The 25873-nt window shown below is 48.6% G+C and overlaps 2 protein-coding genes and 1 long non-coding RNA gene across 13 annotated transcripts in view; 1 reads left to right on the top strand and 2 right to left on the bottom strand.

The window, feature by feature from the left end:
• Positions 1-25873, bottom strand: part of Igsf5 (immunoglobulin superfamily, member 5) — a 104094-nt gene that overhangs the window by 17554 nt on the left and 60667 nt on the right. The gene's annotated exons all lie outside the window — the stretch shown is intronic.
• Positions 1005-21849, bottom strand: Gm32358. Of its 7 annotated transcripts, none has more exons than XR_003951884.1 (4): positions 21706-21849; positions 11679-20306; positions 10653-10819; positions 1005-2269 (listed from the first exon to the last, which is right to left on the bottom strand). It is a non-coding gene; the product is annotated as a predicted gene, 32358 (long non-coding RNA). The 7 variants fall into 7 exon arrangements; XR_003951886.1 differs by lacking the exon at positions 1005-2269 and having other exon boundaries at positions 9827-10819; positions 11679-11835; positions 12184-20306; XR_003951888.1 differs by lacking the exon at positions 1005-2269 and having other exon boundaries at positions 9827-10819; positions 11679-11835; positions 13968-20306.
• On the top strand, positions 4355-25731 carry Itgb2l (integrin beta 2-like). 5 transcript variants are annotated; one of them, NM_008405.3, is made up of 16 exons: positions 4405-4479; positions 9219-9279; positions 9467-9555; positions 10569-10749; positions 12229-12399; positions 13277-13434; positions 14387-14542; positions 15344-15439; positions 17364-17453; positions 18910-19050; positions 20158-20345; positions 21046-21290; positions 21751-21970; positions 22923-23116; positions 24901-25062; positions 25331-25721. In NM_008405.3, exons 2-16 carry the CDS (start codon positions 9222-9224, stop codon positions 25396-25398), a joined length of 2217 nt encoding a protein of 738 aa, NP_032431.2. In that variant the 5' UTR covers positions 4405-4479; positions 9219-9221; the 3' UTR covers positions 25399-25721. The 5 variants fall into 5 exon arrangements, with proteins under 5 accessions (XP_006522991.1, NP_032431.2, XP_006522993.1 ...); XM_006522928.4 differs by having other exon boundaries at positions 4355-4479; positions 24901-25731; XM_006522929.4 differs by lacking the exon at positions 4405-4479 and having other exon boundaries at positions 9060-9279; positions 25331-25731.

The following is a 25873-nucleotide window of genomic DNA, read 5'->3' as shown; positions in this document are numbered from 1 at the left end:
TAGACCCTTGGCCCTTGAGGAACCATAACTCATCTCTCTCTCTCTCTCTCTCTCTCTCTCTCTCTCTCTCTCTCTCTCTCTCTCTCTCTTTCTTCCTCCCTTCCTCCTTCCCTCCCTCCCTCCCTCTTACTCTCCCTCTCTCCTCCCTTTCTCTACCTCCCTTTCCTCCTCTCTCTCTCCCTCTTCTCCTCCCTCCCTCTCCTTCCTTCCTTCTCCTTTCTCTCCCTCTCCCTTCTGCCTCTCTCTGCCCCTCCCTCCCCCTGCTCTCTCCTTCCCTCTTTTTCTCTCCCTCCCCCTCTCTCCCTCTCTGTCCCTCTCTTCCTTCCTCCCTGCTCCTTAGCAGCACCCCAGAAGGTAAGCAGATTTCCCCCCACCTTACCCTTTCAGTGGGGTCTGCCCACCACTGGCCTAAACACTATCAGGTGACCATAAACTCAAACCTCTGGAAACATAAGACAAAAATAAACCTTTTCTCGTTTAAGTTGTTTTTCCCAGTATTTTATCCTAGCAATACAAAGCTGACTTTTAATTTGCTTTCTATTGCTATGATAACACACAGACCAGAAGCAATGGGGGGAGAGGACATTTCATCTTCATACTTCAAATAATTGTCCATCACTGAGGGAAGTCAAGGTTGAAACCCAAAAAGGGAGCTGAAGCTGAGACCACCAAAGAATGCTCCTTACTGGCTGGCTCTCCAAGGTCTACGCAACTTGCTTTTTACTTAACCTAGTACCACCTGACTAGGGGTGGCCTGCACACAGTGTGTCCTCCCACAGCAGTTATTCATCAAGAAAAAACCCACAGGCATTTGGCGGGAGTAATTTCCCAACCGAGGTTTCTTCTTCCCAGATGGCTCTAGCTTGTGTCAAGTAGGGAAAAAAAACAGAACAGAACAAAACAAAAAATCCCATACTTTAAAATTTTTACTTTAAAAGTTTAGATTCTTTAAAATACCCTATATATCTTTTAAAAGTCCAAAGTCTCTCAACTGTGAGCTCCAGTAAAATTAAAATAAGTTACATATTTCTTATTTCAATAAGGAAGAATCAGAACACAGTTACAATCAGACTGAAACAAAACCAAAGCCCAATGTTACAAATAGCTTAGTATTTTATATGTTACTTACTCAAAATCCTCTGAGTGCAAAGGGTTTTGAACAACCCCACCTCTCTGGTGCTGACATTCACAGCAAACATCATCTCACAGACTCTATCCCACAACTGCTGTCCTTGGTGGCCATCACTGCAACTGGGGTTTCTTCGCTTTACCAGTGTCCTCTCCTGGCCTGTCCAAGGGTGTCAGAACACTGTCCAGGAACGGATTCATGTGAGGAAGATTCTGAGTGCTTGACCTCAGCTTCTTCAAAACTCAGAATTGTTCTTGGAATGTTTTTGTGCTCCTCCCAGGTGTGGCGGATAGGAATGAGTTTACTTCTGAGGCTCTGAATAAAGTTGGCTACTGCATGAATTAGTCCTCCTCAAGTATTGGCTCCATTCTCCTGGGTCTCACCTCCTCTGGAGCAGCAACACTCAGGGAGACGCCAGCCCTACCACACAGTGTCAAGCTTCCACTGCTCTTTATGACCCTTTCATACCTTCAAAACAACTACCACCTGGTAGACTCTTACACATGACCAAATCTTGCTGCCAGCTCTAGTTTCAGCCAGGGCCTCCATGGACTGCAGATTCTCTGTGCTGACCCTGAGAAAATACCACCCCCACCCCCAGAAGATTTCCCCACAACAATGCTAGTCTCTTCTTAATCAACAGCTAAGTTCTCAGCCCCGGCTGACCAGCATTGGTTGTTCCAATAAAGCAATGGTTTAACTTTAGGCATGCTAATCCCTTATCAATCCCAGCCGACTCTCCAACACCAACTGACAAGAAACAACATTCTCAATTTGAAATATAAAATGAATGGCTCTGAGAGAGTCTGCCAGACACTCTCAAACTTCCCTCCTAATCTTCACAAAGCAGGGCTCTACTGTCTGTAGTATTCTCAGCATTATCTTCTAAGATCTAACAAAATAACCTGTTGAGCTTTGAGCACTAATGGATTCTACAGCCCAGAGTTCCAAAGAGTTCCAGAATTCTCTGCAAAAATAGTCCACTCTCTGGCACCAAGTTTTATCCTAGTTTGTTCTCTATTTATGTGATAAGACACTGACCAAAGGCAGCTTTGGGAGGAAAGGGTTTGTTTCAATTTACAACTGTCAGGTAACATTCCATTACTAAGTGAAGTTGGTGCAGAAACTGAAGACAGGAATCTGAAAACAAGAATGGAGACAGTGGTCATAGAGGTCACTGCTTATGTCTTGCTTAGCTTACTTTCTTATACCACTCACGACCACTCACAGTGGGATGGGCCCAGACACATCAATCATTAATCAAGAAAATGCTTCCACAAACTTGCCTACAGGCAATCTAATGGAGACATTTTCTCAGTCGATGTTCTCTCTTCTCCACCACTACACCTCGTGTCCAGCTGACTAACACAAGTCAACACTGTAGCCATCGGAAGAGGGAATTGCAATGTATCATGAGCCCTTCTACTTCTTGTGATATATTTATTAACAGAGAGGATTATAAGCAGGCTCAGTTACCACATCTACGCAAATCCAAAGAGCATGGAGGACTGCATTAGCAAAGAAAGGATTGATGATAGATAGGTAGGTAGACAGGCAGATAGATACATGGATAAATTATAGATAGATAGATAGATAGATAGATAGATAGATAGATAGATAGATGAAAGATAGATGATAGATAGATGATTGATCGATAGAAGATAGATAACAGATAGATAATATAGATAATTGATTGATAGATGATAGGTGATTGATTTATAGAAGATAGATGACAGATACAGATGATAGATAGATAGATAGATAGATAGATAGATAGATAGATAGATAGATAGATGATTGATTGATAGGTGATTGATAGAAGATAGATTGATAGATTAATAGATGATAGATAAAGATAGATAGATAGATAGATAGATAGATAGATAGATAGATAGATAGATAGATATAAATAGGTCAGTGATTGATAGGTAGATAGATGATAAATAGGTGATTGACTGTGGTAGATGGTTAATTGATAGATAGATAGATAGATAGATGCTTGATAGATAATTGATTAAAAATAGACAGATACAGATGATAGATAGATAGATAGATAGATAGATAGATAGATAGATAGATAGGCAGGCAGGCAGACAGATGATAGGACTGGCAGGCCGGCAGCAGACTTGAAGGAAGACAGCTTAATTTTTGTGTCCTTGTTTTAGATTTTAAATTCTCTGTGAAAAAGAACACGTGCTCAACAACAAAGCAATGTGTTAGCATAAGAACTCCAGAATTTTATCAGGATTTGGACCTTGGCCCATCATTTCATAAAGCAGGGGAAAGAAATTAAAAGTTTGGAAAGAACATAATAAAGTTACTGTTTATGGTGTTTATAAGAATCAAAGCTCCAAGGACTCAGGCTAAGCTGAGTCATTTATAAACCTGGACAGAAGACAGAAGACACATAAATCCTGTAAGCACATATTTTTATAAAATACAAAGTGTGATCATTTTTATAACTACAAAGAAATGGACTCCTTTGGGTCTGATCATCGGTTTTAATTTTAGGGATCTCTTAAACACTGTGTTTATTAACTCTTTGGGACTAAGAGTTTTCAGTAGCGAAAAATGTAATGATGTTTGAAAGTGTAGTCCAGGGCATCATACAGTCTGTGTGGTGTCAGCCAAGGCTTTCAAGAGGAAAAGAATCAATGGGATGCGTCTATGCAATAAAAGGAAATTCATTAGACGGATTCACACAGTAGGCCTCAATGGCTGTCTACACACTGATAGCTGCTCAGTCCATGAGGCTAGCTGCTCAGCAGTTCTAACTGGGCCTGAAGCCCTGCAGGAATCCTGGGGGGTTGCTGATCTTTCATCTACATCAGAAGGCCAAAGAAACTGCAGTCTGCTCTCAGACTGGAGGGTGGAGATGGGAAGAGAGAAGGGAACCAGCTGAGCTGTGCTGTCTTCATGGGTTGATACTCTCTGCCTGATGCTCAGACCGTCCCCGTCTGGAGCAGGGATCTTCCAGAGCCAGCCCCTGCTCACTGAGCTCTGGATCGATCCCTACCCATCCTTGACATGTTGGGGAATTCTCCCATGTCTCCAGAGAGTGCTGTCCCAAGCAGCTGCCCTTCTGCCCTCTGGTCTATGAGAATGCTTCATCACTGTAAAGTCCCACTCCTACCTTGTAGCCGCTGAGAGCAACTGTGCTGCAGAGGGCTGAGGTAACTGAGGCTCCATGAGTAGAGCAACCAGCCACAGGTCACTCCACTTCCTCCCAGGAGCTGACAGAAGAGGAAGCACCAGACTCATAAGGTGTGTCTGCCACAAGCGTCCAGAGAGCTATAAGGAGCTGAAGAATCTCCAGCCTCTCTGAGCCAAGGCCTCCAGGGAGCAAAGTGGTGAGTGGGGGCCCTGTGTCCCTGTGACTCTTAAGAGGACATCTCAGTGTTAGTCTTTCCCAAGCAGCAGGAAAAAGGGTCTATCTGACCCCACTCATGGAGTGGATCCTGTGGCCTCTTCATAACCCTAGTCCATGGTGTCTGGAAGAAAACTAATTGACAGCTATGTGTACTGATACCCATCAAGTAGAGGCACCATGAAACCTTCAGGCAGAACCCTGGAGTGTGATAGGAACACCCATGGCTGGGGACATGGGGTCATACCCATGGCTGGGGACATGGGGTCACACCCATGGCTGGGGACATGGGGTCAGGCTGGCATAGAGTAGGCACAGATGCACAGGCCTACAGCTTTGGGTTTACTATCTCATACACTATCTGGGCCTCCAGAGACTTGGTGGCTGCAAGACCCAGCAGAGATGGGGAGAACCCTCTTGGGGGAGGGCTTCCAAGCCCCAGGCTGGAGATGGAGGATTCAGATGTGACTGGGAAAATTCCTAGGGACATGTGCAGGCGTGAGCTATGTCTGCCTCTTCCTGCTCAGCTAATGTCCATCTCTCTTTACACCTCTCTCTCCAATGAATTTTCTTCCAGACTTAGGTGGGGAACTGTATCTAAGTGATAAGCATGTCTGTTTGTGCATGTGTGCACGTGTGCTATGTACATGTGTACATGTGAAGTGAGCAGCTTGCATGCACATGCCTTGTCTATGTGCATGTACAATTATGTCTGTGTAGTATATATATATGTGTGTGTGTGTGTGTGTGATATGTGTGACATGCATGTACATGCTCATGTGTATGCATTACACATATGTGTTTGTGTGGTGTGTGTATACATGTCTGTAGTCTGTACATAGAGAATATATATGTGAAGTAAGCATGTGTGTCCAGCATGTGCCTTTCCTGGGGTATTATCACGTGACTCCCCCGGTGCTCAGGTTTTAAAAGGTCTGTCCTGGTAGATGTCATGCTAAGTAAGCATTATGTTTAAGGGAACAATGTTGGTGTGGGATTCTGGTCCAGATGGGGCTAGCCTCCCCACCATGGTCAGCTTATAAGAGCTGTTCTCAAGGTATCTGGCAGGCAAAAGGAAAGCTGAAATCATGCCTCTGGTTCCTGGGCTCTTCTGGGATCTTATAGGATCTCAACTCTGTAGCCTACCTCCTGCCCCCATCACCACCCCAGAGATTGGCTCATCCCTACTGTAGGACTGGGTCCCTATACTGCTGTCCTTCCAGAAGTGGGAAGACAGCACACACAGCCTCTGCCTCTGATAGCACCCGAGGCAACAGCCACGACAGGAGGGGACTGGCGTGAACTATGAGGGAAACATAGAAGCCATAGCACCACCCACCTCCCTGCAACAGAGACTCCACACTTGTGACATGGAGGCCCACGCCAGACTGTGAGCCATGAGTGGAAAGAAGAGCTGCTGAGAGACTCTGGGACACTGTCATCAGGCCAACTCCCAGAAAGGATGTAATGCAAACTGAAGCTGCATGGGAAAGGGTGGCCTGCTGCCAGGATGGACACAGTGGTCATGGGGGCCCTGTTTCTACTGGACCAGTGACCAATTCCCCAGGTTGTTCCTGACCCCAGTGGGCCTTCCGTAGTCCCAACCCTGCTCATAACTTGGTACCACAGGCCTTATTATTTCAGATGTGGACATGGGGCCAGAGGGCAGGTCTCTAGGATGCTCAGATCTAGCCAGTAGGAGATACAGAGACCTCCATGCCTAAATACTGCTGTTATAAAAGCTTCAAGGATGGGTTTTTGTTGTTGGTGGTGGTGGTGGTGGTGGTGGTGGTAGTTTGGTTTTGGTTTGGGTTTGGTTTTTGGTTTTGATTTTTTTTTTTTTTTTTTTTTTTTGTCCAAGCCCCAGGCAGGACTCTCTTTGTACTCTAGAGTCTGAGAGTACAGTCAGCTCCAGGAGAGCAGCTGGCTTTTAAGTAGCATCCATCGCACCTGAAACATTCGGAGTGGAAACGCGGTGGGAATGGGGACAGTGAAGACGCTGAAGGGACCAGCAGGGGCAGAGTCCAGTAATCTTTAAGAATAGCTAGATGCTTCCAGTCTTGTACCAGGAGAGACCAGAAAGCACCTACCTGTGAGAGAGTGAGTGAGTGGGAGCGATTCGGTGATTGGTAAGCAGGGGTCGCACAAGTCCATGAGGTCACAGCCCCCACGGTTGCTGATGTCATGGTATAACTCTCTTCAGGAATGTATATAGTGCGTACAAAAGAGCCAGCGGGTTTTGGAATCTGAGGTCTCAGGCAACACATCCGCTAGTACAGAACTGGGAGCTCCTCTAAGACAGGCAGTGGATGAAGCTAGTTAAGGATTTCCGGATGAATTGGGGCGGGTCTTCCAAGGCCCCACCCCTAGCAGAGGGGCTATTGGCATTTGATGGCTGCAAGGGGCGGGGAGGGGAAGACTGGGAGGTTGCCCATGCTCCAATGAATGACAGCATAGTCGCATGCAAATGAGAAGCGCTAACTGAATCCAGTGGGTTAAAAATAATAAATAATTAAAATAGCCATTAAGAATGCTTGCTGCTTGCCTAGCAACCCCAGTTCAGTACCCAGAGCACACATGACATCCCCAGGGAATCCGATATCCACTTCTGGCTTTTTTGAGTACCCGCACACATGTGGCATATATACATAAACACATACACATAAATTTAAAAGTTAAGTAAATATTAAAATATAGAGGGAGGGAGGTGTGGGGGGATGTGCCAGGAAGTGGAAGCAGATATGATTAAGTTACACTGCATACATGTATGAAATTCCTAATAAATAGAAATGTTATCTTTAAAAGATGTCACTATACACATGGAAGTAGACTAGGACACACAGACAGGATTCCTGGAGAGACTGAGAAAGCTGGTGATGTATTTTGTACCCTGGAGCCCATGTGCCCCCAGTTTTTTGTGTGTTTGTATGTGTGTGTGTGTGTGTGTGTGTGTGTGTGTGTGTGTGTGTGTGTGTGAATGAGTAAAGGCTGAAGAAACTCCATCTTGGCACTGGGCACGGTGTCAATGTTGGGTGAGAGCTGATCACCATAAGCCCTTGTTTTTATTTTCCTTAGGACAAGGGTGACCATGGGATCCCACTTGCTCTCCCTCCAAACTCCCCTGGGGCTCTCCAGTCTTGCCCCTGCTCACTTCCCTGTGGCATCATGACATGGGTACTTTTGCCCACGGAGCCTCTGGCTTCTCTGGGGCCTGTTGGAGGATTCTGTGACTGGGGAAAGTTTACAACAGGAAGTCGTCTGCAGTTTCTAGTTAGTCTCAGCTCTGGGGCTTGAATTGCCCTCACTGCTGTCTGGGTCTCCTCTTCCCAGCTGTAAGCACTGGTCTTCATGGGAGTGTGTGAAGTGGGTGGGGTCTGTTTTCCCTCTCACGCCTCCCTCAGGTCTCATAACCCAGGTGTTCAGAGCTTGAAATCTCTGAAAGGGGTGGGGGAGGGTCATCATTCAGTGCTGGTGTTGCTGCCAGGGGAGGGGACCCAGGTCCTCAACAGGATCTCCACAAAAGGAAAATTGCCAAAGCCCAGAGCAGAGGCTGGGGTAACGTTACCTTCACCATTTCCTGAGAATGTGCTGGGTTGTGCCATCACTTCCCCGGGTGAGACCATGGTCTTTGCTACAGATTTCCTGCGGGTTGGTGGGTCCTGAGCTTCCTTGTGTGGCCACTTAAGAGTTCTGCATTTCCAGTGTTGTGTAGGGACTTCCTGTCTGTCATCAGCCTGCAAGGTGAGGCTCCCTGGCTATTCTTTGTAATAGTCACAGTGCCCACATAAGCAAGGGGCCGTGTGGGGGAGGGGAGGTGCACCCACCCTCCACCCCATCAGACTGCCTGTAATCAGGATATAGGGACACTACAGTCTGTGTGGGTCAGTCTTGCTATAACTCGGGCCTCCTCCTGTTCTCTAGACAGCGTAGGGTTCACCCAGGTCCATATCCCTATTCAGAGATACAAGGATGTTGCATGCTGTCACCAGCGGGATTTGGGGGGTTTTGGTTTCTGCTGGTGGAATACAATCAGTGGCCTTGGAAGGAGACTAAATCAGGAAAGTCCTCGGGAGGAACTGGTGTGAACTCAGTCCCTGGAAAACAACTGGCCAACCCTGATGCTGTTGACTCCAAGAACACATTAAGGACAGCTTAGAGGCTGTCAGGGATGGGGCAGGGGAGCATCTAAAATCAGCCGTGGCCTAGAGCCACACTGCACTGCCTCCAGCATCACAGGGGCAGAGAGAGTCTCAGCTTGTAGCCCAGGCTCCACACTTTGAAGACTTAACCATACAAAGTTTATAGCTCTGGCTTCGGCAGCATGGAACATGTGTATACAGGCTGCGGGCTGTATTTGTAACATGCGGTGGGTGTGCTACGTCTGTGATGACATATGGCATGTGCTATGTTTGTGTGTGTCTATGGTAATATGGCATATGTCTATATAAGTGTGTGCCCAGTAAATTCTGGGTACTCTTGGTACCCAGTCTTCTATGCTTGGTGCCCCAGGCACCTCAGTAGGCATATGACCCCACCTTTGTCCTTCCCTGAACCTGAAGACATTGGTGCCTGACTTGTATGGAACCTTTGATTCTTACACCCTGTGGTAGCAAGGACAAGATCTTCTCTACTCTACCCTCAGCAGACATTTACACCCTGCAGTTCAGACAAGCCAGGAGAGGATCTGTGACTCCTAGAGTCACCAAGCCCTTCCCCCTACAGGACATGCTGGGCCAGTGCACTCTGCTACCTGTCCTAGCTGGGCTGCTGTCTCTGGAATCTGGTGAGTTCTAGGATCTCCACATGAGGTTTTTCAGAAACAGTAGGCACACCTCATGGGCATAACAGCTCCAAGCCACTAGGAGCTGTAGATCCTGACCTAACCTTTCCTGGGTCTCTTCCCACCCACTCCTATTGACTCTGGATCAGCTCGGGTGGGCAGGACCTACTCACCCAACCTGTCTCTGCAGCACTGTCTCAGTTGTGTACCAAGGACAATGTGAGCACCTGTCAGGACTGTATCCGGTCAGGGCCCAGCTGTGCCTGGTGCCAGAAGCTGGTAAGAACTACAGGGGTTGACTAGCAGAGTGTGGCATCTGTTCCTTCTTTATTTATCTATCTGTCTCTATCTTTCTGTCTCTCTCTGTCTCTCTGTCTCATTGCACCTCTGTATCTGTGTGTGTGTGTGTGACTATCTGCCTCTCTCTCTCTCTCTCTCTCTCTCTCTCTCACTCTCTCTTTCTGTGTTTGTGTGTTCTATCTGCCCATCTCTCACTCTTTCTCTGTCTCTGTGTGTATATGTCTCTCTCCCTGCTTCTCTCTGTGTCTCTCTGTGATATCCCCCACCGTGACTGTCTGTCTTTCTCCTCTTGGTCTCTCTGTATGTCTCTCCCTGTTTCTCTCTTTAATATCCCCTGATGTGACCATGACCGACTGCCTTGTCTTTTTCCCTTCTGTCTCTACCTGTCTATCCCTCCCTCCTTTATTCCCTCTCCCAGTGAATACATGCATTTCTATCTTCTTCACTATTCTGTGACCATCATTTGCCTGATGATGTGTCATAGTCTCAGGCATGCCCATGGGTCCTTCCAAGATGCTCTGGATACCACCAGAATGACTTTCCCCATTTGCTTTGAGTAATTTGAGGGGAGGTAGGGAGGGGTGTGGATGTAGATGTATGTGCCCATGCACACAAGTAAATAAACGAACAGAATAGCATCCCCTGCCTTATTCCCTCAAAACAGGATCTCAATGAACCTGAAGTTAGGCTGGTGACCAGAAATGCTTGTGCTTGGGATACAGGCACATGTGGCATTAATTTGTAGATGCTGGGGGATCTGAACTGTTGGGGGGAGTAGTTCAGGAGCAGGAAAGGGCCTGCAGCTGCATGATTTGGAGCCCCCAGGGAGATCAAGGCTGTCTCTAAGGCCAGGTATTCTTTGGCAGGCTGTCCCACTCCCCAGAGACTTCTATGCCAAATTTTAAGGGCAAGTGAGGAGGAGATAGGTCAGGGGCTTTAGCCCTTCATGGTCAGTCAGCTTCCTCCTGGTACTAAATGGGCCCTTTCCCCAGAACTTCACAGGGCGAGGGGAGCCCGACTCAGTTCGCTGTGATACACCAGAGCAACTGTTGCTAAAAGGCTGCACATCTGAGTACCTCGTGGACCCCAAGAGTCTTGCTGAATCCCAGGAAGACAAGGAGAGGGACCAGAGGCAGCTGTCTCCACGAAATGTGACAGTTTTCTTAAGACCGGGTAGGTTGGAGCTGGGGTAGACCGGGTACATAGCATTTACAGGAGCTCGACCGGCGTCCCCCGGGTATCACTGTGGACAGACAGACTGTATCTCAGTTTCTTTTTCTGATGGTATGATAAAATACCTACACAGACAGCTCAAAGCAGGAAGGGCTGGGTTCACAGTTCAACAGTGCAGTCCATCATGGTAGAGAAGTCCAGGCAGGGGAAGCTTTAAGCAGCCAGTCAAATCACATCTATAGTCACGAAGCAGAGGGTGATGGGTGTAACCACCACTCAGCTTGCTCATCCAACTCAAAGAGCCCAGGATCCCAGCCAGGGAGTGATGTCACCCACAGCAGACAGATCCACACACCTCAATTAACAGAATTAGGATGGTCCCCAACAGGCTTTCCCAGAGGCCTGTCCCCCAGGTGAGTCTAGATTCTGTAAGGTTAACTTCTGAGCTCCCCAAAACCCCCAGAAGGCTGAGGCAGGATCACCTGAATGCACGAGTTGATTTGAGAATAGACACAGACACGCACACAGACACATACCATGCACATCACAATTATATAAATATATATGCATATAAATATATAAAAATAATATATAAATATATTGTTATATTTAGTTTATATTTTATATTAATATATATTTAATTTAAAAGATCGACCTTGTCCATAGCTTTGCCTCTTGCTACCTCCAAGCAAGAACCCAACCTCCACTGCCTACGGACTACGCTGGATGCCTCACCTCATCTCTCTTATCCCTGAGTCCTGTTTTTGTTCTGCTTTGTTTTGTTTTGTTTTGGTTTTGGTTTTGGTTTTTTTTTAGAAGGAAGAACAAACCATCTGAAAAATACTGCTTCACTCACTCTCAGAAGGCCAAGGTACTCTTGGCAGAATAAGGGTTATGATAAGTCCTGCAGCCAACAGATTTAAACCAACCTTGCCCAACAGGTTTGGCCATGACCACAACAAATATTTCAGAATGCAGACTTCAGGGTTCCTATGAGGCCTGGTCCCAGGGAGTCAGAGTAGCAAGTCAAGCCTTGGGCAGGAGCAAAAGTCTCCACAGGCTGAGTAGCTCACCCACCAGATGTACCTGGAGAATAGAAGTCCAGGATCAGGGTGCTCACAGGGAGGAATGCTGGGTTCCCCAGAAGCATCTTCAGCCATCTGCTCAGTATCCCCACATAACAGACACAGGCAGAAGAGTTCTTGGTTCCCACTGACCACCCCTCCCATCTTTTCTTGAAACAGAGTCTCATTATGTAGCCCAGGCTAGCCTCAAACTCAGAGATTCTCCTGCCTCTGCTTCCCAAGTGCTGAGGTTAAATGTGTACACCAGCAGGCGTAGGAGTCAGTACCTTTTTACTGATGCTAAGCCAGGCAGCAATGGCTGAACAAACTGAGAGGACTGAGAAACTACTGGAGAGAGCTATCCACTCACAACACATGCTCAGTGGCTCTGCAGTGACACTCTTCTCCCTCACAGGTCAAGCGGCAACATTCAAAGTGGACTTCCAGCGGACCCAGGACAACTCTGTTGACCTGTACTTCCTGATGGGCCTCTCTGGCTCTGCGCAAGGCCACCTCTCCAATGTCCAGACACTGGGCAGTGACCTGCTCAAAGCCCTCAATGAGATCTCCAGGTCAGGCCGAATCGGTGAGGCCCACAGCCACTGTAGGCTTCTGGCTCAGCTCTTCCCCATACCCTGGGCAACCCCTGCCCCCACACATCAGAGGCAGAGATCTGACGGTCCTTAGGCCATCTGGAATGTGAGTGGTACTGAGCCTGACTCCCCTCCAGAGGCCATGTCCAGTCACTTGACCCCAAAATTCTGCTCTTCACTTCTTCTTTCCTCTTTCATTCATATTCTGGTGTGCTCAAAAAACAGAAGTGCTAATTTCTAAAAAATTAATGAGCTTCAAAGCATGTTGATTAATTAGCAATTACAGCATAAAGGTTGTAATCAAAGTGAGCAAAAGTCACAGGTCAAAGGGTCAGCACTCCACAAGCACCAACAGGCTCATAGAACATAGGCTTACATACATGCATGTGTGGTATGTGCACATAAAGGCTTGTGTACATACATGTGTGGTATGTGTGTGCACATAGATTCCCCAGAATACCACTATCTCTTTTCTGAATAGTGATGCACTCCCTCATAAGTGTGTGCCCATTTATATACTTGTATGTGTATGCATAGCCAATACACACCCACAGGCATGCTCACACACATATGTGCACATGTGCACATACATTCTCTGATACATATCTGGTGACACACATGAACCAAGTATATGCATACCTAGACATGATCATATACATACAGGTACACACATGTGTGTACTGTGCCCACACATATATCACACATTTGAATGTTCACAAGTGCTCACACAGACAAATACCTACAGGTACCACACCAAACTCTCCTTGGTTTTACTACAAGACAAGTATCTCCCAGGCTCACCTCCCTATCTTGGGCCCAGCCTTCTACTTCCCACAACCCTGCCCCTCCAGCCTCATCTGCCCCCCTCAGGCTTTGGATCCATTGTGAACATGACCTTCCAGCACATCCTGAAGCTGACTGCGGACTCCAGCCAATTTCAGAGGGAGCTGAGGAAGCAACTGGTTTCTGGAAAGCTGGCTACCCCCAAGGGACAGCTGGATGCTGTGGTTCAAGTTGCCATATGCCTGGTGAGCCTACTAATCCCTACCAAGGCTGCAGACTCCCTCAAGTCTGGAGCCTCTGGGGTGCTGCAAGCTGCTTACACTAGCCAGTGTTCTCTCAAAGGTGCAAGCCAATGGGCCCTTTGCTTGCTGTCAGCCTGAGAAGAATAACCCTCACTAGACCCCTAGAGAGCCACTGAAAGCAGGCTGGGAGGGAGAGAGGGAAGGAGGCAAAGGGACCTGGAAGCTACCTATAGATTTTATTATTAATCTGTGATGCCACTAACTCACCTGAAACCTGCCTAGACCTTCCCAAGTGACCACTGTAAGCTGAACCACACCTATGTGCTGAGTCAGGGGCCAATCTCACTTCCATGCCAAGACAGTAATCCCTGACCAGAGTTCACTCCTGACTCCTCTCAGACACACACCAGCCTTTATCGGTCCCAGGCTCTCTTTATAATGTCACTGCTGCAGCAAGCTGACTCTGCCCTGGCTCAGCTCTCAGCCCTCCATCCTCCCTGGGGCCCTGAACTTGCACTTAGATCATGGGCACATACCTTTTTCATGGTGTCAGACTACAGCGTGCTACAAGCACACACTCCTCTGCAAGGATGATCCTGGAAGATGCAGTCCCCCTGTGGTCCCTTCACTGAATTCACCTGTCGGGATGGACACCACAGTAGTCTCCTCCTTTTGGGAGAATATTTTTGGGCGTCTAGTCCTGGAGGAACGGGCTGTAGAAGTTTCAACTTTTTGGAAGTAGACGTGTGTTTCACGTCCTCTCACCTCACACTTTGGGCATCTTAGCAGACACATCTCAGAGTTGATCCTGACTCCCTCTTTCTGTTGTCTGGAGGCGGTGAAACCACAGAGGAGGAGAGGCAGAGGCTCCCCCTCTGCAAGCTGCCACACCTGGCTCCTTGGAGAGCCCAGCTGAGAAAGCACAGCAGGTAACTCTGAGACACTTCTTCCCCAGGGAGAAATCGGCTGGCGCAATGGGACCCGATTTCTGGTGCTTGTTACTGACAACGATTTCCACTTGGCTAAAGACAAGACTCTGGGTACCAGACAGAACACCAGCGATGGTCGCTGTCACCTGGACGACGGCATGTACAGGAGCAGGGGAGAACCTGTGAGAACTCTTACTGCCCTGGCAACCTCTGGGGCTCAACCCTGCATGACACAAAACGGGGATGGGGGGAGCAGGAAAAAACTTACAAACTTGCCCCCCATGCATGGGTATGTGTGTGTGAAGAAGGGCCAGGGTCACACAGGGTCACACAGGGCCACCTCTCCAGAGCCTTGGATACCTTTTCCCAACCTAAGCAACAAATTCGAGAAAAACTTCATGTTAGGTCTCTGGATATGGGCCTTGGGACAGAACACAGTGGTAGGACACTAAGACACACTGAAGAGAGACTCCAGCTGTTCTGCAAAACCAGTGGGAAGTCACAGAGAACTAGAGATGAGCTAGAAGGTGTCAAGTAGGGCGACCCTGTAACCACACCAAGAGGGCAAGTCCCTAGGGGACTGGGTGGGCTGGGAGGAAGAACTTGTGCATGCAAGCCAAAGCAGAACTAATGGGAAGTTTGGAGAGACTGGAATGGAGGACAATGGAGGTCTCCTACCTAGACAGCTGTGGGTCCCCGGGATATTGGCTAGGATGAAAGGTAGCAAGGGGCTGCCAGGAAGGATTCGAAGGACCCTGGGCCAGCACCAAAAGGCCAAGCACATTGCAGTTTCTGGTGTTTTTTAACTGTCTTTCAATATCATCCATTTCTGATTAATTCTGTTTCACATACTTAAACATCTTGTTCAGAGAAAGTACTGCCACGGGACAAGGACAGCCCTGACTTGAGCTGACACCAGAGTCCTCAGAACGCTAGGCACTTTCTTTGGATGGGCATCCTGACAAAATGTCTCTTCTCCACAGGACTACCAGTCAGTGGTCCAGCTGGCAAGCAAACTGGCTGAAAACAACATCCAGCCCATCTTCGTGGTGCCCTCAAGGATGGTGAAAACCTATGAGGTGAGATTGATGATCTTGAGCAAGGGGGGCACTTCAGCTGCAGGGTGCAGCCCAGCATTCTCACAACATCACCAAAGTTCTGTTTCTGCGTGCCAGATTGAGGGCCTGGGACCAGAATAGGATACATGTCCAGTGGCCTGAGATGAGGAAGATGAAGGCCATAATCTACTTTTAAAGTCTGATGTCTAGTTCTTCTGGGCCAGCAGGATCCCTACAGGAGAACCTCAGATCTAAGGTCTGCAGTGGGACCACTGGGGACCTCAGCTTCCTCCTCTTTGACAGACAGTGATGACCACCTGAGAGGACCAATGTAGGGACCCTGATTTGATTCATCAACTTACTTCAGAAATCAGCTCCTCTAGGAACAAATTCTCCCCATCTGTGAGTGACAAGAGTCACTCCCCTGACATCGTTCATTCTCAGAGCCACAGACACACATTTTCCAAGTTGACTTCCCTTTTGGTCTCAACTCTGAGGCTGTCTCACCTTACACAACTGCCAGGTGCAGGGCTAGGTTGAGTGTAGACCTGAAATCTACAAAGGCTGGTAAAGTGACATTGGTTAGCAGTGCGTTGCTGAATGAGAACTCGGGGTTGGGTCACATCATAGGTCTCAGGCAAGCCTTGGTTGCCAGGACAACAGGCAATTCTTGATGTTAGGTTTCCAGGCTCCAGCAATGGGAAGCTACTCTATAGAGTATCAAGAAAGAAGAGGAGGCAGCCTGGAATACCTCCATAGTGGCCAGTAACAGAAAACAGTGGTTTGGCTCTGCACAGGTTGCCAGGGGATCAAAGAGGAGACCACTCCATAGTTAGGATATCACAGCTCCTATGTCCTCACCTGTAATTGGGCTATGACAGTCCCCCTCCTCCTAGAGTTGTAGAGGGTCCAAATTCTTTGCTGTCTGTGGAAAGCATCACACTCCCACAGACAGCATTGTTACAAGCAAGGATACCACAGATAGAAGACTTACCCCTACTACTTTGCTGGCCTTGGGAGATCATAAGCCTCTGTTCCTTGGAGATTGGTCAAGGCCACAGGGAAGCATATGAGGATGTTACACACAAGAGCCTTCTTTGTGCATGCTTCTGGACTTTGGAGAAAGCAACTTTCACCAGGCAGAACCTAACTTTTCAGGAGGGTGGTCCCAGGGCCAAGACAAGTGGAAGTGACTTGCAGAGAAGGTTGGTGGCCCAGCTGTAACAAGCCTTCTGTGCTTCACAGAGAGGACAGAATCCATTTTAGAGAGTCATAGGATAATGCTGGGTAGAGAAGTGGCTTGACTATCAGTAGTTTGTCCCTGGAGAGGGTGGCAACATTCCTTCTTCTTCTTCTTCTTCATGAAATACACCATCTTTGGATGACACTACGGCAATTGTAGGGAAGATGCTAGCCTGTCTGTTGTCCAGGTGCTCAGGCTGAGCCACCTCCAGGGACTCTCTGGGAATAGGATCACTCCTGCCAGAGCTGATTGTCACGGGGTCATGGGATTGTGTAACACTGCCACCATTGAAATGAGATCGCTTAGACTGAATCATGCACAGGACATCCCTCTCCCTGTGATCTCACCACACTCTAGTGACATCTATGCCCTCATGTGCCATGTGTGGGATTCTGCCTACCTCCCTGACATGGTGAAAATACTGGCCCATGGTGAGCCAGGTGCATGGTGCCTGTCAGTAACATCACCAGCTTGTCACTAGAACTGACTGCCAGGAGCATTTATACCATAGACATGAGGGTGCTCTGAGCCAGATGTTGGCAGCATGCTGCTGGTGCTCATTCTGTGTCTTGAAGTCAGGAGTCAGTTGAGCATCATCCTAGCCACCTGGAGAGTTTAGGAGACCCTCTGGGTGTCACAGACCTTTATGAGCATGGAGGAGTTGATGGCACCATGTGCCAGCTTGATCTTCTCTCCCAACAGAAACTTACCACATTCATCCCCAAGCTGACCATTGGGGAGCTGTCAGATGACTCCAGCAACGTGGCACAGCTCATCAGGAACGCCTACAGTGTGAGTCTCCTGGAGAAACTTCATGAGATGATCAGAACTCCACAGTTAGCAAAGCCCTGACCTGTGAAACCCCGTTGTTGTCCCCTGCAGCCCCTCCAGGCACCTCACAGTCTTCTAGACAGACACAGAGCACAGGGCAGCTCCTCTTAGTGGTGTATAGCACCCCAGATCTCATCTGACTCTCCCTGAAACATGAGTTCCAAGCCCTACTCAAATGGGGCTCTTCCTTGTCAGCCACTATGGAGATATAAGAGGGCAGATGGCTAGGAAAGAGCACACACTGCCTCACAGGCTGGAGAGACCTCAGAAACCACCTCAGTAGATTTGCACCCTCTGTATACAGCCTTGGGGGGGGGGGTCTGTTCATTACTGTGTTAAAGTAACTTGGGGGAAAGGATGTTATTTAGCTTAAACCTTGCTGTCTATTGTCAAAGGACAGGAAGGCAGGAACTTAAGCAGGAGCCTGGAGGCAGAAACTGAAGCTAAGGTCATGGAGGAACACTGCCTACTGGCTTGCTCCCAGTATCTTGTTCAGATACTTTTCTTATATAACCCAAGCCCACCTAGCCAGGGATGACACCACCCAGAGTGCATGCAGGACCCTTCTGCATCAATTAGCAATTAAGAAAATGTTCCACAGACATGCACAATCTGACAAAGGCAATTCCTCAATTGAGGTCGCCTCTTCTAAGGTGACTCTGGTTTGTGTTAAGATGACAAAAAGCTAATCAGCACAGAACCTCATGCATGCCAGCCCCTAACCCTGCCTCAGACAGACCCTGAGTCCACCCTCCTCCCTGGTATGTAGTCTGTACAACTGCATCCAGGTTCATTCCCTTGGAGTCCCAGGGTTCTGGCAGACACTGGCATGCACCAAACACTGCTCACTGCTCAGAACCCATTTAGTCCCTACAAATAACAGAAATTCACAGGCGACAGGTATTCTCAAATTCTGACCTAGGCTCCTATGCGGGCTGGCAGCACAAGTGTGTGCTGTTACTGATCAAGGAAAGGTCTCATTTCCTTCTCTAGCCTTGTGAGCCTCAGGTGCCCCAAGAAGGCTCCTGTACCTGGTCACTGCCCAGTCATGTCTAGCTCTGTCTTCACAGGGTTGACTCCAGTGACATCATCATTACATACACACCAGATGTCACCTGTCCCTTCTCCTTCCACCTATATCTCATCTCTCATCGCTTCAACAGTCTGTGCCCCCTTCTCTGCTAACCCTGGAACTGATCAGCAGCAGGACCTCACAGGGATCACAGCTGTGTCTATGCTGGTCACCTGCCAGTAGCCATGGCATCAGCCTGCTGTCCTATCCTGACACATTCACTGGGCTCCCAGTGGGTGTCTGTGTCATCAACACAAACAGGAGGGACGTGAGAAGTATCACAGTACTTAGGGACAGGGACAGCTGGACCTGTAACTCCTGAGTATGGCTTCTGTCTGCCCACAGAAACTCTCCTCCATTGTTGTGCTGAACCACAGCACCATCCCCAGCATCCTGAAAGTTACCTACGACTCCTACTGCAGCAATGGAACATCAAATCCAGGCAAACCCAGCGGGGACTGCAGTGGTGTACAGATCAATGACCAGGTGAGCCTGGGGTTCCCATCCCAGCATGCTACAGGGCCCGCCAGATATCGCAATATCTCAGCGAAAGCTATGGTGGCCAGCAGGCAGCTCCTTCTCCCTTTAAACACCACTTAGCAGAGCCCAGGTTCTATCATTGCAGTAATGTTATGGCGCAGGAGAGCACCTCCCCAGCAAACTCCAGACCTCTCCTGGAATAGCCCAGCTAAGTGCACCAGTCCTGCAAAGACAGGACCCCTGGGGGCAAGTGCTAGACTCACAGAGAGATACAAACAATACGGTGTTGAGTCAGGCTTTCTTACTTTTGTTTCACATTATATCTTTGGATGGAAACATCAAAGCTCAAGGCAGAACCATGAACTATTTCCCTAACATCCCAGATACACGTTTGTTACCCAAGCTTTCCATGTTTCTTTTTGCCTGTGAACTAGCATCTCACACCAGACAGAGCCTATGTTTCTTTGCCGGTTCTTAGCATCCATCCCCCTCCTGCCAGGTGATCCACACAGGAATTTGATTGATTTTATTCTAATTTTCAGATGTTTGTTCCTCGCCTTTACTGACATTTCTACTCTTTCTTCAAGTACTATGTGGTTTAAATTTATTTTAGATGTGGCTTAACTTTGTAAACCAGTACATTCTATAGCCAGAGCTGCCCTTCTGGTGCTACATGTGTGTGCTATTGCTATCTGGGACCCTTACATTTACTCTGGGTTAGATAAAGGACATCATCCTCCCTAAGACATTCTGGTATCTTAGCGCACTGGACTTATGGGTACAGCACATGGGAAAATGTGCCCCACAAACTCACTGTAAAACCCCCTGCTGTATATATAATGAAAAACATCAGCTCCCTAGTCTGATTCGCAGCAGAACTTGGATGTGGTTAATGAGGGCTGTAGGTTGGGACAGGGGTCTGACCTCCCTGCAGCCTGGTTTGTAGGCCATCCCAAAATCCAGTTCCTATCCTCTTTCCACTGCTTCAGAGAGAACCCATACCATCCCTCCTATGACATCATTTTGGTCCCTCAACACCTCTGGGGGGGAAAGGAGCAGGGCTGTGACCCTGATCATCATGGCCCCAACCTGAGCCCCATCATTCCCCTATAGGTCACCTTCCAGGTTAACATCACAGCTTCAGAGTGCTTCCGGGAGCAGTTCTTTTTCATCCAGGCACTGGGCTTCATGGATTCAGTGACCGTGCGGGTCCTTCCCCTGTGTGAGTGCCAGTGCCAGGAGCAGAGTCAACACCACAGCCTCTGTGGAGGCAAGGGAGCCATGGAGTGTGGCATCTGCAGGTGAGGCAGGCCAACCCGTGGAAAGGTGTCTGTAGATAAGGTGTACCTAGAAAGCCCACACCAAAACACCTGTAGACACCTGTCCCAAAATGGGACAGCACATTATCCTACTAGATAGCTCCTAGGCTCTATGGTGTGAGTGAAGCTGGCAAGGAACCTGGGGTTCACACCCCCAAAGCCCTTGCTGTCATTCCCCAACCAGGGTAATCCTCAGGAATTCCAACCTCACTCTCTACTCTCTGGTTGCAAAGGGACCAAGGCAGAGAACTGGCTGACAGGAAACTCCATTCAGCAGAAGACAGAGATTCAGAAGCAGGCAAGGGCTGGGGACAAGACAGGTTAAAGCTGAGGTATGGTCCCTCAGCCACCTGAGGTCCAGGGACATTCAGAAGCCACAGGTAGAGGACCATTGCCCCACCCGGTCTGTCTATATGATTAACTGCATGGTGCCATAGTATCCTGTCAGAGAAAATGTTCATGACGCAAGGTCAAGCTTATGCTTGGCCACTCTACTAAGGGCAGACTCAGAAGGGACCTCAGTGCCTCCTGACCTTCATGGTGCCCAGGAGACCATTGAGGAAAGAGCAGATGTGCTGTGCCATACTTTCCAGGTGTTTGGATGTGTACCAGGCCCAAAGCAGCTGAAAGTGTGCCCATTCCAGGAGAGATCCTTAGCACAGCTCTTCCTACACTGCCCCAGGTGCAACTCTGGCTACGCTGGGAAAAACTGTGAGTGCCAGACACAGGGCCCGAGCAGCCAGGATCTGGAGGGAAGCTGCCGGAAGGACAATAGTTCCATCATGTGCTCGGGGCTGGGAGACTGTATCTGTGGGCAGTGTGAGTGCCACACCAGTGACATCCCCAACAAAGAGATCTATGGGCAATACTGCGAGTGCAACAATGTCAACTGTGAGAGATATGATGGCCAAGTCTGCGGTGGCCCAGGTGAGTGACAAGGGCCACTGGAGGTGGAGACTTTCTTGTCAGTTTGCACGAGAGGACAATGAGTGTAACAGCAAGACAGACAGGTGGACAGATGAGTGTTAGACTTACTAAGCCACACAGAAGCAGCAAGCCTAAGTGGGTACTTCATCTCTGTGAAGGTCAGGCATCGTCCTAGGAGGGTAACAGGTAACAGTCCTGACTCAAGAGCTATTTAGACACGATAGGGGGGCCCAGTCTGGATGAAAGGTGGCTGTGTTGCTAGAGAGGTGGGGGGGGTGTCTCCCTGGTCTCTGTATCTTTGCCCATCTATCCTTGCAAGGTGTTGTGGGATCATATGAGGAGATACAGGTATAAGCAGGCAGCAGAGGATACAGCAAGGGCCCAGGGTGGTGGGAAAATGATTTCTGATTCCTACCTGCCTTCAGGAAGATGAGTCCTGGCAACCCCGGTTGTTTTCCAGAAAGAGGCCACTGCTCCTGTGGCCGATGCTTTTGTCGTTACGGCTTCGTGGGCTCAGCCTGCCAGTGCCGGATGTCCACTTCAGGCTGTCTGAACAACAGGATGGTGGAGTGCAGTGGCCATGGTCGATGCTACTGTAACAGATGCCTCTGTGACCCGGGCTACCAGCCACCACTGTGTGAGAAGCGTCCTGGCTATTTCCATCGCTGCTCCGAGTACTAGTGAGTGTCCCTACAACCCATACTGGCCTCACTGCCAGGCTACCTTGGAATTCCCAGGGACATCATCACACCATAGTTTTCAGCAAGATTCAGCAGACTCAGCAGGGAGGCCTTATTTTGAGGGGAGTCTTACTTCCCTTGGGCCTTTGGATCCAGTCTCAACTGGCTCTGCCCTTCGTCCACTCCCAGGACCACTGTCTGTTTCCACCCTTGCTTGCCCTGCTCTGATGGCCTCTCAGGGTGCCTAGGACTCTCATTACAGGATCAATTTGTATGTGGAAATCCTCACATATTTCATGCTGTGGATCTTGACAACCCCATGTACCCTGAGACACCTGTTCACCCTTGCACACCTGCACCCTTTAATCATTAAGGCAGCATGACATGCCAGTTTACACTCACACACTATGCACCTTGACACACCTGTGAAGTCTTGCACACCAGTGCATACTGATCCAACAGTGCACCCTAACATATAAGTACACACATAGCCTTACACATCAATACAACTTATTCACTAGTGCACCCAGACACACCAGTATGTACTCACATAACATGAACCTTGACAAATTCACACAGCCTTGCTCATCTGTTCACCCTGGTTCACCAGTGTACCCTAACATACAAGTATACATTCACACAGCATACACCCTGACACATACACATCCTTACACACCAATACACACTTAGTCACCAGTGCACTCTCACACAGCAGCATGCACTCATGCATCATTCACCCTAACACACCCATGCAGCCTGACACGTATGTAGTCTTGCACACCTGTGCATCCTGACACACTCATGCATCTTTGCATAGTGCTGAGACCCCAACACACCTGCGTGTCCTCACACACCTGTGCACCTTGCCCATTCATGTGGCATTTGTCTCATGCTCTTGAGCCCCCCCCCTTACCACCTCATTCCATCAAACTAATTCCCATTTTCTCCTCAGCTCCTGTGCCAGGTGCTTGAAAGACAACAGTGCAATAAAATGCAGAGAGTGTTGGAATCTGCTGTTTTCCAACACCCCCTTCAGTAACAAGACCTGCATGACTGAACGGGACTCAGAGGGCTGTTGGACAACCTACACTCTATATCAGCCAGACCAGAGTGACATCAATTCCATCTACATAAAGGAGAGCCTAGGTAAGGCTGGATCTGTTGTGGGTAGGACATGGTGATAAGAACTCTGGCCACGGGTGTCTCTGCAGATATCGAGAGGGCTGCAGAGGGAAGGTCTCTTCTCCAATGGGTAAGGACACCCAGCAGCAAGAGGAGAGCTATCCAGGATACCTGGGCAGGTATATAATACAGGGAGGCTGGCATCCATAGCCATACTTAGCCCTGCACTGAGGGACAACAGACAGGGTCCTCTGGGGTAGCTCCAGTATGTGTTGAGCAGGAGACCACTGAAGCATCCCACCACATAGTGAGGCCATCTCCCATTTGATGGGAGGGCCCTAAGGGCTGGTGCCTGTTAGCTATTTTATGACACCTATGGGGAGCCTCAGATAAGTAGGGGGTACTTCTTCCCACAGCTCTTTTGGGCCCTACTAAGCTCAGGTCCCTGTCTGCGAACTAGAGATGGTGACCTGGTCTTCACAGGGTTCATGTTCCAAAGAGAAAAGACTCCTGACGTGGTCCTGTCAGTCAATGCCCTGCACAGGGTGATGCTACAACAGCAGTTAAAATGATACAAAGACCCCGTGGTGAGAGGCCCCTTCTCATGTGGAAAAATGGGATCATTGGAACAAGGAAGTCTTCTGTTCCTGAGCATGCCAGGGAGCCATTAGGTGTTCCCAGAAGAAGACTGGCAACATCCACATTGTCTTGTTTAATCCCAGCTGGCATCCAGGGTAGACACAGCCCTTTCAGTGACAGAACTCTCAGGAAACAAGGTAGACATGATGTTGTCAGGGACCAGGTAGATATAATAGTGACATAGTCCTGACAGGGTACAGGGTTATATAATCCTATCAGGAGCCAGGAAATAGTCCTCTCAGGGTGTCAGGTGGTTGCTTCCCTGTCAGGTGTACACTACCCTGTCAGTCAGTACAATGTGGGTCTGTACTGTCTAGGACCAAGAGGACACAGTCCTGTCTGGAGCTGAGATAGACATGCTCCTATCCAGTATCACTGCTTGGTCAGGAATAACAGATAGGAGATGGACAGACTGAGTCTGGAAGGACAGACACTATATACTTGGATAAAGATGGTTGAATAGAAGTAGAGGACCTGGTAAGAGTTTAAAAGTCCAGGGTTCTCCAGCAGATAGGATGGGAAGTTGGGGATTAGAGCGGTTGGAAGAAGTGTTAAATAACAATGGCCAAAGATGTTAAAGATGCTGCATTTGAGCAAAAATCAAGATGACCTCACAGGTCTTAGGTGTGCAACCCCAGAATTCTAGTTCCCCATGCCATCCACACTTAGAGGGTTGAAGGGACAAAGGTAGCAAAGTCACTCGGGTAACCACAGAATATGCAGCCTGCAGTACACAGTGACACTTACAGGACAGAGACTTGGAGTCCACTGTTCCCCAACCCTTCCTCAATTTGGGAACCCGTGAGAGTAGGGAGGGAGGCACAGACTGTGAGGAACCTGAAGCTGAGGACCTGTCCTCAGGCTATAAGCAGAGACCTCCCCAGGGGTCTCCATTTCCACTGTGCAGTGAGATGGCTTAGGGTCCTTCAAGCATGTTCCTAACCTTCTCTGTGAATAAGGGACCAAGTCCAATGGCCTTTAAGTATTGAAGGTCACAGGGACTGGCCTTGATTGTGATGGGGGCTGAGGCTATGTTCTCTTGTCTACCTGTGTTGTGGGGCAGACAGCAACTCTCTGGAATGGGGTCCTTCTGAGGACTGGGTGACATACAGAGACTGTAGACTTTTGGGTAAGACTCACACTACTGATGGTTCATGCTTTCTCCTTAGTGTGTGCAGAAATCTCCAATACCACCATCCTACTGGGCGTTATAGTGGGCGTCTTGCTGGCTGTTATCTTCCTGCTGGTTTACTGTATGGTTTACCTGAAGGGAACCCAGAAGGCTGCCAAGCTCCCCAGAAAGGGTGGGGCTCAAAGCACACTGGCACAGCGTAAGTGGCTAGGCTGTGTGAGCCTACACCTTCCTGCCCTTTGTGACTTCTCACACTGTGGGTTGTGGCTGTTTCTGAAGTTCTGCATACACCCTGCCCCAGCAGCTCAGCTGAGTGTGCATACTATGAAATCTCTACCCTTAATATCTAATACCTTCCACTTCTGTCTTGGTCCTCAAAGTAACGTCTTTAAACTGGACATCCCCAGAAGGCAGCCCCAGAAGCCCTCCCTGTACTAACAAGGACATGTTTGTTTTCTCCCTGGAAGAGCCTCATTTCCAAGAACCCCACCATGTGGAGCCAGTGTGGAATCAAGAGAGACAGGGTACCCAATGAAGGTGAGGCACCAAGACCAACTGGATGGGACCAGCAAACCATGCTTCCTCCACCCTATGACCAATCAGGACATGACTTACACTCACCACAGAAGCAGCAGCACAACAAAAGGTGTTATAGTATTTCTTTCCACAATGGCCAACCTGCCAGGTCTTCTGTGGACTTCTTTCTAGGGACAGCATCTCTAGGGACAGCATCCCTTTCTGGCCCATGCAGTCATTCATAAAGCTTGAGAAAGAAACTTCCTAAGTCTTAGAAGTTCAGACACATGTTTTTCTGTGTAAAAATTAAGAAACAAGTTCAATTAAATGTAGCGATAATTTATATGTTAAATCTCTCTTTTGGGTATGTATTCCTGTGTTGTGCAGATTGCATGTGAGTGCATGTGTGTGTGGGCCACAGGTTGACATTAGGTGTCTTTTCCTATTGTCCTGGACCTGGAGCTCACCAGTGAGTTCTAGGGACCCCCTCCCCA

This window comes from Mus musculus, chromosome 16 (assembly GCF_000001635.26).
Source record: "Mus musculus strain C57BL/6J chromosome 16, GRCm38.p6 C57BL/6J".
Lineage (NCBI taxonomy): Eukaryota > Metazoa > Chordata > Mammalia > Rodentia > Muridae > Mus > Mus musculus.
The sequence above is the reverse complement of the archived record's forward strand: the minus strand, read 5'-3'. Positions and strand labels throughout refer to the sequence as shown.